This window comes from Schistocerca piceifrons, chromosome 9 (assembly GCF_021461385.2).
Source record: "Schistocerca piceifrons isolate TAMUIC-IGC-003096 chromosome 9, iqSchPice1.1, whole genome shotgun sequence".
In the NCBI taxonomy this organism is placed as follows: Eukaryota; Metazoa; Arthropoda; class Insecta; order Orthoptera; family Acrididae; genus Schistocerca; species Schistocerca piceifrons.
The window spans coordinates 87918086-87930319 of record NC_060146.1 but is presented as its reverse complement, the minus strand read 5'-3'; the positions used below and the strand labels follow the sequence as shown (position 1 = coordinate 87930319).

At 42.1% G+C, this 12234-nt stretch overlaps 1 protein-coding gene across 1 annotated transcript in view; it reads right to left on the bottom strand.

Annotated features, from left to right (window-relative positions):
* Positions 1 to 3746: 3746 nt before the first annotated feature.
* Positions 3747 to 12234, bottom strand: part of LOC124716723 (galactoside 2-alpha-L-fucosyltransferase Sec1-like) — a 114836-nt gene continuing 106348 nt past the window's right edge. Inside the window, exon 5 of the mRNA XM_047243265.1 lies at positions 3747 to 3983. Coding sequence (XP_047099221.1) covers positions 3747 to 3983 — 237 coding nt within the window. The remainder of the gene's footprint in view (positions 3984 to 12234) is intronic.

Genomic DNA, 12234 nt, shown 5'->3' with positions numbered 1-12234 from the left:
GTTATCATAATTGCCAAATCATTAGGCTGCTTACTAATTTATTCATTTACTAGCTGACGAGCCCGGCACTACCCGGGTATTCACGTGGCCAATTTTCTATTAGATACGAAAACAAACTGTGAACTGTGTTTGTTGCATAATATTAAAAAATCATTATCGTATTTTCGTGAAAACATATTTAAAATTCTGGAACATTTTCTGTAAGCTGGTTGCAGCTGCTTCGCGCGTTTACAACATGATTTCGCGAAAGTCCCTATGGCACTGTCTCTTCATAGCTCTATAGGCGACTGTTGTTTCACCTACAGCCGTTCGCACTTTGCAGTTGAAAGCTGTCAAAAGCCTTGCCAGAAGTCAGGGATTTCTGTAACTTGACTCGACTGGAGATGTGTCTTAGCAGTAAAGAAGCAATGCACTAAAACGTCTTGCATTGACGTGGCATTTTTTCATACATCTCAGTGTTTATGACGTTATATCTCTTAAAACACGTCTCGTACAATGATAAATTTGTGTAGATGCATTCAGTGGCATATATGGATACTTCTTTTGAAATATGTTGCGAATGGTGTTTATAGCAAAGAAGCAATAAATTTAAACGTTATGAATGATGTGGCAGCTTTTCACGTTTCTCAGTGTTTGTGATGTCATATCTTCTGAACTATGTGTGGTACCATGATATAAATTGTAGGCTCATTTAACGGCATATGTGGATACTTTCAGCGAAATTTATTACGAATAATGTTAGAAGCACAGAAATAATAAATTTAAACATCGTGCTTGATGTGGCAGATTTTTTGGCATCTCATTGTTTATATTTATTATTATTTTGAGCTTTTCCTCATTACAGAGGCTTATCTCCAACATAATAATTTACTTGGAAATTACAATACAAACAATAAACGTTCTTAAACTATATTTTCAAAATATTCCTCCAGGTGTTTCGATCTTGTGTATCCTCTTCCTCTGCGCCCATTCTCCTCAGTGTGTGCTGTACATTTTGGAGCCATGTGGTTATAGGGCGTCCTCTTCTTCTTCTACCCTCCGGTTTCCACTCCAGTATCAATTTTGGTCTTCTGGTTTTCTCAATTCGTCGTACATGCCCATACCACTGTAATTTCTTCCTATCAATGACGGCATATATTCTTTCTTTTATTTCCATTCTCCTTATTACTTCGGTGTTCCTTATCTTTTCTTTCCTGGAGATTCTTGCCGATCTTCTCCAAAAGTCCATCTCTAGAACTTGTAATTTTTTAATGTGCTTCATGTTAATTGTCCAGGTCTCCGTTCCATACAGAACCACACTCTCTAATATGGATTTGTTTATAAATTTTTTAGTTCTGCTCATTACATTCCTGCTCCATAAGACTGAGTTAAGCATCCCAATGTCCCTCCGTCCGCTACTAATTCTTTTATTGATTTATGACTCTGATTTTCCCTCGATTTCTAAAATGGATCCCAAATAACAGAAAGTGTTTATCTTTTTGATTTTCTTTCCTTCAATGTATAGCTCATCTGAATCATTAGTCAAGTATTCTGTTTTTTGGTAATTAATCTTCAAACGCCAAGTTTTGTATGCTACTGCTAGTTGATTGCATATATAGTTAGGATCCTCCCCATCTTGTGCTACGACTACTAGATCATCAGCAAATAATAAATGATGTAGGTAAACTCCATCTCTTATTTCTAATCCCATACTATTACATTTACGAGGCCATGTTCTAAGGCTAGTATCTATATAGATTTTAAATAAAGATGGTGACATGGGACAGCCCTGTAAAAGGCCTTTGCTTGTTCTAAATTTCTGTGAAAGTTTATTACCAACTTTCACTTGGCAAATGTTATCTTTATACATCTGTTGTATTATTTTAATCAAGGAAGGGTTTATGTTTGCCATATGCAGTGCTCTCCAAAGTAATTTTCTTGGAACAGTACCATACGCTTTTTCTAGATCTATGAAAATTAATCCTATATTTTTTGATTTTTCCCTATGTTTCTCCAAAATCTGTCATAATGTGAAAATATGGTTTACACATGATCTCCCAGCCGTGAATCAACATTGTTCTTCTTGGGTTCTAAAATTTTTTTCCAGTTTGTTTTTAATTACTTTTGCAAAAATTCTCATTAATGTGTTTGTAACACAAATTCCTCGATAGTTCGAACAAATTTTGCCATGCCCTTTCTTAAATATTGTATCAATGTAACCTAGCTTTATCTCGTTGGGTATTGAATCTCCATGTATCATTTTGTTGAAGAGCTGCGTTATCAGTTTCACAATTTTGTCACCACCATATTTCAGACACTCCAGATTGATATTGCCTGGTCCCGGTGATTTACCATTCTTTCCTGTTCTCAACGCCTGAAGTACTTCACTTTCTAAAATCTGGATCTCATCATCTTCATGTCCTTTATCTTCCCCTGTTCCTTCTTCTAGATATTCTTCTCTGTCCTCATTTAATAATTTTTGGAAATACTCTTCCCATTCCTTTTGTGTTATCAGTTGGGGATTAGTTTTGCTTTTTGTATCCTGTTGTTTATGAAGTGATATCTATGATAGGTAGGCGGTTCTTACCACACAGCAACTATTGCCTGACAGTAAGTGATACGTATAGGAAGTTCGGCTGAAATCGGTTCAGTAGTTTAGAAGGAGATGTAGAACAATTAAAATAGGTAGTGTGAATTGTAGAGAAAAATTTATGGCTAGGTATAATGCCGAGTCTCACTGTTCCGTTTGTGCACCTGGAAGCTTTACACAACCATCAAGGTGAGTGAGCGAACTTCTGGATCCACACTGCGCGGAAATCGAATTGTGGGGAACGAGTGCCTTTGCCACCTCTAATCGTCATTCACTATGGCTGGATAGTTAATTTCTTAATGGTGGGAAGCATACATTGCTATCATCTCTGTTGAAATTCACTTATTCTTGCAGATCTCAACTTTCGGACACTCCATTTACAAATATTACATTATTTTGTTAGAACTCTTACATTATCAAAATGTACATCCTGGCCACAATGCCCCTTGTAATCCACTAGTGACGATTTCATCCTCTGCTTGAAACTTGAGTGGCGTTTCTGTTTTTCGCTGTGTTCTTTTATTGTCCGCAGCTCGTGGTCGTGCGGTAGCGTTCTCGCTTCCCACGCCCGGGTTCCCGGGTTCGGTTCCCGGCGGATTCAGGGATTTTCTCTGCCTCGTGATGACTGGGTGTTGTGTGATGTCCTTAGGTTAGTTAGGTTTAAGTAATTCTAAGTTCTAGGGGACTGATGACCATAGATGTTAAGTCCCATTGTGCTCAGAGCCATTTGAACCATTTTTGTTCTTTTATTGTTCCCATAGTTTTTTAAAGTCTGGAGAAGAAATGGAAAATGAGTACAGCGTGGTCTAACCTTCAGAAGATTTTTTATGTTTGATAACAGATTAGAAATCCACTTACTTTAACAAATTGGGGAAGAAATAGAAGTTTTCACAGTGCTATTCATGCCACAGACAGGGCCCTAACAGGTGACACGCCATTGTGGGAACAACGACATCATCCTCCGGGTTGATGCGGGTGGAGGCACCGTAAGACGAATTCATTAGTGCGGCACTAGTGATGTCACATTCTGGGATAATGCGAACAATGGTCACTGGGAGATGAGGCACCAGTATACTATTAGTGACGTCACCCTTTAGGATGAGACAAACAGGAGCTGCTATGGGACGACGTACCAGTGTGAGAGCAGTGACTTCATCCTTTGGGATGGAGCGAGTAGCTATGGAATGAGACGCCAGTGAGGGACCAGTGATGTCATCATCTGAGGGGCAGGCTGTGGGTGAGCGCCGTGGTGGGCTGTGTCGTACATGATGGTCCGGCCGCCGGACAGGATGGCTGCGGTCAGCCCGAAGGTGCCGTAGGCCATGATGAGGTGCTGGCACGAGGACAGAAGGCACAGGTCGTCCGCAGGCCTCCTCGATGACATCAAGAACCCCACGCTGGCGGCCGCATCTGCCTGGGACAGAACAATACTGGACTGCATAAATCGCAACAGCGACTCAGACGAAGTAGAACTTCAGTTGCTGATTACCAACCTTACCCTAATAACTTATTTAACTCAATCTCAAACTTTACAAGAAGCGTACTGGTATCTGTCTACAGTTCGTTGTTCGATTGTGTACAATGAGGTGACAAAAGTCACGGGATAGCTATATGGACATATACAGGCGGCGGTAGTATCGAGTACATAAACTATAAGAGGGCAGTGCATTGGCGGAGCTGTCGTTTGTGCTCAGGTGATTCATGTGAAAAAGTTCCTATCATGATCAGTTAGGGATCTAACATTCTGCGTGGTGTCTGTTTGTTCTATATCGTGTCTCCCTACCACTTTCGCGCAACGACGCTTTGAGCGTGTTTTTTAGGGAACTGACTAGTTTGAACCTGGGACCTGTTGCCGGTAAGGAGACGGCAGACCACACATGACATGTAGAGTTCAGAAGAGTTCAGTGAGGCTAGCGATGATATAACCAAATACTTAATGATTTCAGCGTCAGCTCCACTGCGCTCCCTGTAAAAGAATCTTAATACTAACTAAATTTAGTGGAAGGGGTTCAAGGCTTTCCTATTTTTAGTTAGCTCGTAAAATAACGTCGAAAAAGCAGTTAAGTTTACCATTGGAAATTTTATTCTACTCACAAAACATTGTTTATAAATTGCACTATTGATAAAAGGAAATGTTTTAATACAGGATGGTAAAAACCAACTGCGTTCAACAAAAATGTGAACGAATATTCCCTGAATGGATTTCCAAGTTCTACAGTGGATCGAAGGATGACCTATGCCATATCACACCTATAATCTAGGTTTAAATTAAGTTTCACAAAAGAGAAAACTATCAAAATGGTCTACAGTGACCCTCAATTATCTTTAATTACTTATCTAATTGGTCGTAAATTACAGTGGCTGATGTGGCTTCTCAATAACTACATAACAGAAAGATCATCGCGTTTCAGATTTTTACTTCAAGTGGCAAATGTGAACACCATGAGCTTTAATTGACGATCTACACTAGTATTACGCAAAAAGGGGATGTAATAGATGAGACTTCTGCAGTTCTGAGTGAAGCTTTATGCGCTGTTATGCGGCATCGCGTGCGTTCATTACCTTGTCGGTGTTCGTCAGGGGACGGCGAGCAGCACAGCTCCTCTCACCTCGCCGTCTCGGAAGCAACTCCCCCCTAACTTCTCCTTACTACAATTTACCGAAGTTGGTTTAAAAAAAAAACTATATGGCTGTGTTTTCATCTGAACAATCAGGGTCTCAACGTTAACCTTAAGCTCCGCCTACAAAAATTCTGTTTATCCGATGAGAAACGTTATACTGTTCGTGGTGGGGCAATGTTTTTAAAGTTTGCAACGTAACAGAGACGCGAAAAAGTCTCACGCTAAAACTTGCGGCTGGGGTGGTCCTAGCGGTTAGCTGGCGACGTGGGTGTCCGTCCCTTATCGTAGGGCCTTCCAGCTTAACACGGTTCTGCTCTCGGCTTCTGTTCTCGTTTCTCCCCTCGGAACTGCGTCTGTCTCACGGTGGGAAGGTATGACATGCATTTAGGCATTCTTGTGTTAGTCTGTGGTATTCCATTTGCTCACTCGTTACTCGTATTACTTTGGTCAATTTAATGTCACGATTTATTCGTAGCTATGTGACATATTACTGGATTTGCTTATCATGTCAGGGTTTTCATGGAAGGTGTTGGATTTGCCTGACACCTTACAGGGAACTCAATATTCCGAGATCCACAGTGTCAAGAGTGTGAAGAGAATACCAAATTTCAGGCATTGCCTCTCACCACGGCCTTTACTTAACGACCGAGAGCAGCAGTGTTTCCGTAGAGTTGTTAGTGCTAACAGATTAATTGAACTGCGTGAAACACGTCATCGTCTGCAGCACGTCTCCTCGACTCATGACCATATCAGCGGGGCCCTAGAGGACTGGAAAGCGGTAGTCTCATCAGATGAGTCTCAATTTCTGTTGGTTAGAGATGATGGTAGGGTTCGAGTGTGGCGCAGATGGGTTCTCTGGTCCAACTGAACCGATCATTGACTGGAAATGGTTATGTTCGGCTACTTTGAGACCATTTTCAACCATTCAACGATGAAACTTTTATGAGTGACACTGGACCATAACTGATCACGATTGGTTTGAAGAATATTCTGGAGAGTTCGAGAGACTGATTAGGCCACCAAGATTTCCTGACATGAATCCCATCGAAGTTTTATGGCACACAATGGAGAGGTCAGTTCGTGTACAAAATCATGCAGTGCCAACACTTCCGGAACTATGGACAGTTATAGAGGCAACAAGGTTCAGTATTTTTTCTAGAGACTTCCAACGAGTTGTTGAGTCCACCTCACGTCGAGTTGCTGCACCAATGTGGGCAAAAGGAGGTCCGACACAATATTGGGAGGTGTCCCACGGCTTTTGTCAACTCAGTGTGTGTGGCAGCCTGTAGTGGTTCGAATATTTCGGTTCACCACCACAAAGCTACAAGCGTCGTATTGAAGCACAGTTAGGTATTAGTAGATGTCTTTGTTAAAACTGTGACTGACGTGAGCTACTTGTTGTAAGAGGAAGGGACAAGCGAATATTTGGCGTCATGTGACTCGTGGTCACATATGGAAGTGAATTTTGTACAATGGCCGCTTCTTGGGACAGAAAATTACATCCAGGCCATTACGTTAAAAGTTGAAAGAGGTATTATCAGTCCCATGCCTCGTGTGAAGCCGATCTTGTCAGGCAACTTAACAGAGACAAATTCTTCTGGTGAAACTGCGGAAGGAGCGTGTGTATGACACCAATTGTATGGGAAGCAGATTCTCTGAAGTTATTTAATTTCCCTTTTTAAATTTGTTTCATTTATTGCATATTTAGGTACCTTTTGCTTATCATTAAAAAGAAGGTTGTACATTCTGCAATTATTTCTTGTTGTAAACAAATATTGGTTATTAAAAAAATGGAACATTGAGATAGAAAGAAAAATTCAATCAATCAACAGTATCGGAGGATGTTAAAGAAGAATGTTTGTTGAAATTGAAGCAAGTTTGAAGATGACAGGGAAGACAAAGATAAGCTGTAGATTACCACCACCAAAGGCTAGTGGAGTATTGGGTGACATCTCGGAAAGACATCAAGTCATGCACCGGTTGCTCGTTCTTGGTGTTACTATGCTGTTTGGCTATGTACAATGTTCAAGTTTTACCTGCCAATGGTTAAGTACTAGGTGATTTGGACAAGGAATTCCCCATCATCATCGTCTGTGCTGTCGTTTGAGCCTCTGAAGTGTCTATTACGTTGATTGTCTGTTGCGTCCTGGTTCTCATGTCAGGTCTATTTTGCCGTTGTTTTTTACTGGTGGTGCAGGGCCTTTCAGATCGAGGCTGTCGTACTGTCGATTTCTTTCCACGATATTTCGTCTCTAATCGCGTTGTACCAGTACTCGTCTTTGTGCTCTACTCGTCTGGCCTTTGTGAGAAGTGTTGGTTCAAATGGCTCTGAGCACTATGTGACTTTACTTCTGAGGTCGTCGCCTAGAACTTAGAACTAATTAAACCTAACTAACCTAAGGACATCACACACATCTATGCCCGAGGCAGGATTCGAACCTGCGACCGTAGTGGTCGCTCGGCTCCAGACTGTAGCACCTAGAACCGCACGGCCACTCCAGCCGGCTGTGAGAAGTGTTTAACGTGTTACGAGTGTGCTCTGGGGAGCCTTTCTGCCCATAAGTAGGGCCTACATTATTCTCTTCCACTGAAAGCATATGGTGTAAATGCATTCGTTAAGGATTATGTCCATTCAGGAAGTACATCATGCCTTTGCTTGGGTCTTTGTAGATAGATATTTGGATTAGACTGAGAACGTACAGTAAGTACATTGTGAAAGAAGGCCTCAGAATCCCCATGTCCTAGAAAAATATAAAAAAATTCTTCCCCTTGACCTGAAAGAGAAACTCCAGTTATCTATCACAGCGATGATGTCCTACAAGTCCTTTCTAAGGAAAGCTCACAGACCCTGGAACTGGCTGTGAAAGCCTGTGTTTGTTATGCTTGTGATGTTTGACTATTTGATCACATTTCACCACCATATGCACAGCTGTCGTGGAGAGAGTTCTATGCTCCAGGTCTTCCCTACTGTTCTATCAGGGAACACTGTCTCCATATCTCTCCTCGGCCTTAACGCTCTTGTCTGAACAAGATGGCAGAAACACCTGTTTACGTCAGAGCAAAATGTTTACTGTCCCACCCCATCGCGCAGCTGTTTTCTCGAAACCCTTCTCAGACACCAACTCTGGAATAATCTCCCGCATTATATAGGAGAAATTAGTAACAGTCCTGGACTGTGCGGCTGGTCCCGGCGGATGTTCGAGTCCTCCCTCGGGCATGGATGTGTGTGTTTCTCCTTCGGATAATTTAGGTTAAGTAGTGTGTAAGCTTAGGGACTGATGACCTTAGCATTTAAGTCCCATTTTTCTTCGTCAGTAACACATGTTTGACATGAGAGGTAGTCTTTCATAAGCGTTATGTGGACGACAGTTTTCTTATACTGAAGCGAGTGGAAGCAGAATGACTAGCTCTGCATTCTATTTTCAACCAATAACACACACACTTAAAACGTACACTTAGCAATAAAATAATAACTAAATAATTTTTCTTGATTTGTCAATGACTAGGTAGAGAGATGGACCAGGCTACTAAAAGTACCATAAACATCCGCACACGTATGTGATAGTTAGGACTGATTCTAAATATACGACGAAAAACAAAAGGGCTTTCTTTCACGAGATGGTTTCACGTCTGCGACAACTGCCAAATGAGGGATACGAGGTGCAGAAATAACTGTTAACAGTTGTAACATGGTATTGCGAATATATTGGAGGCATAAACGGGATGAAGCTACGCTTAAAGAGAAAAAGTTTATGATCCTGCAATACCGTAGGCTCATAACAGAAGAAATGTTTTCGGCTTTTCCGTAGAGGTTCCAGATAATGTTCCAAGTGGATTATCTTTTAAAGTACTGGTCAAAACTTGAACTGGAAAAGAAGCTAAAGCAGGAAAATATTAATAAATATGTTGCGTATGGCGTCAATAGTTTGGAATGTGGATCTTGTGAGAAGTTTCACATCGGTGATACGGTTAGATGTTTCACGACCTGGTTGAAGGAATATGTCGCTCTTTACTGAGAGGACGGGTTTTTGATCAACATTTGCGTGGTGAGGGGCACGTCGCAGGTGGCGTAGAGAAGACGTTGAAGTTATTGTATGTTGCGCTCAAAGGTTTAAAGCTAGACATTTCAGATTTACTTGATATCTATAAATGCTAGATTGAAGAGCAGGATAAGTTACTTAGTGACCGTTCGGATATAAATGAAATGGATATTTCAGAAGATAGTCAATGAGATACATGCTATGACAATAGTAATGATTACCCACGCACATCCCTCTTTGGAACCTGATCTTCTTCACTTCTTAGAATTCTTAGTGGATGAAGTCTCTTATATTTCCTTTTGTCCGAAGTCAATCCATCACAAGACATCTATTCGGTACACCTATAAATTCATTTTATATCTGCAACGATCATCATTGTTATTACTGTCGTACTTATTGTCACTATTATTATTGTTGTTGTTGTTGTTATTACTACTATCACCATTAGTTGCAGCAGCTGCACTAGTAAAAGTACTGCCACTATTAACTCGGGCAACGGCCTTGCCGCAGTGGATACACCGGTTCCCTGAGATGAGCGAAGATAAGCGCTGTCGGACGTGGCCGGCACTTGGATGGGTGACCGCCGTGCGCTGTTGCCATTTTTTGGGGTGCAGTGAGCCTCGTGATGCCAATTGAGGAGCTACTCGACCAAATAGTAGCGGGTCTGGTCAAAGAAAACCATCATAACGACCGGGAGAGCGGTGTGCTGACCACACGTTCCTCCTACCCGCATTCTCAACTGAGGACGACACGGCGGTCGGATTCTCCCGGTAGACCACTCGTGGCCTGAAGAGGGAGTGCTCACTATTAACTTCATTAGTTCATAGTCAGTATTATTTAGTCACGCTGCCATTTCAGACACTCAAATCATTTTAATACTAGTTATCATTCTACAATTGTTATTTCTTAGGTAACTACGATGTAAAAAAGGTACTGGACCCATGTAATAGAACCTGACAGCCCTAATGATATTAGGTTAAATAAATAAGTAAATAAACAAACAAATATTCCTAACTGTGTAAACCCTTCCGCCCTTATTACTGCTGTCGCATTCCCGTTGCCAGCTATCTGACAGCCCTCTCTTTAAGTGGCGTTTATCTCTTTATTTCTTCGCCTGTTGCAGCAGTTGTCTTGCCCAACCTTCCCTGCGGCCCAGTGTCTCATGGTATAGTCTACTGGGTACAGTCCCAAGACCACACACAGATCTCCAAACAATGTGCCCTCAAAAGCCCCCAAATGCCTGAGTAGTCCACTTCTTTGCCTTCATCGACTGTCGAAGAAACGCCAAAGGTTTTCGAGATGTAACCAGAGCCACTTGTAGATGGACAGTGTCAGAGAGGAGACGAGTTATTCGGTCATGTCCATACAGGATGCGCCTCTGCCTCAGGCTGCAGCATTGCAATTTCAGCCGCCCTCTTAGGTTGCTGCCAAACCACAACCTCAGAAATAGCGAAAATTCGAGTTGTGGGAAAGGCGAGCCAAAGGTTGCGTTTCATTGGCAGGACACTCAGAAGATGCAACAAGTCCACTAAAGAGACAGCTTACACGACACTCGCTCGTCCTCTGTTAGAATACTGCTGCGCGGTGTGGGATCCTTACCGGGTGGGATTGACGGAGGACATCGAAAGGGTGTAAAAAAGGGCAGCTCGTTTTGTATTATCAAGTAATAGGGGAGAGAGTGTGGCAAATATGATACGCGAGTTGGGATGGAAGTCATTAAAGCAAAAACGTTTTTCGTCGCGGCGAGATCTCTTTACGAAATTTCAGTCACTAACTTTCTCTTCCGAATGCGAAAATATTTTGTTGAGCCCAACCTACGTAGGTAGGAATGATCATCGTTATTCCCGTGCGCTGTTCGGGAGTGGAATGGTAGGGAGATGGTATGATTGTGGTTCGATGAACCCTCTGCCAAGCACTTAAATGTGAATTGCAGAGTAATCATGTAGATGAAGGTCAGGCCCACGGCGTTGAGTGACACACACAGCAGTTAAGCAATTGTAAATGCGGTCGGCCGCCATCCTCGCTTAGCCGCCAACAACTTACTCGCTCGGAGTCTCAACACTGACCACTCGGCGCACCGGGCGCTACACTATCGATAGTACCTACTGCGACCTGCGCGAGGCAAAGATATATTGTTCAGGACACGTAAGGGGCGGTTGACCCTTTACAGTCTGACTTCGTGCTATTCTACCATCACAAGTTGTGCATTGACGTGCACTAAGAATGTATGCTGGTTTCACCAGTAGTTCTGTGTTTGTAAATTCAGCGAAACTCATAGATTCTGTATTGCTACGCCGCTCATTTTGCAGCTCTGGAACCTTTCCAAGGTCACAATACTGGTGTCTAACCCTTCAAGCAAGATCGTACTTTGATCCAGAGCATCTCTGTTACGATTAAACTATGTCGTTTTTTTCTTTTAGAAGAATCGTAGATTTCCTTTAATCCGGCGACCGTGTTTTAATGAATTATTTCAGTGCCATGAAATACTAACTGATCTCAGGCGGAGGCCTATAAAGCGTTCTACAACAACTCCTTTCACGTCCCCTCTACATCTATAATGACCTCGTGGAGTTTAAGCCAAACTTTTTTTCCGTTGAGATTTTCACATCCATTCTAGAGTTAAGGACCCAAATCCCTTACATGACTTTCCAACCTGCTTCTAGAAGCTAGAGATGTGCTATGTCCACAGTATTTTTGTCAGCCAGTAAGTATAGGAAGTTTGATTGAAGTTAATCCACACTTACCAATGGTGGTGATGCGTCTGTTCTTCAGCTCAGTGTGCCAAATAAGGATTATATGTTCCCACTATATGTGACTTGGGGTTTTTTAAATAATGTAACACATAGAATGATGCACAGTCACATCAATTAATCTTTCGAAACAGGGGCAACAATATTTTTGTTGTTGTTGTTGTGGTCTTCAGTCCTGAGACTGGTTTGATGCAGCTCTCCATGCTACTCTATCCCGTGCAAGCTGCTTCATCTCCCAGTACCTCCTGCAACCT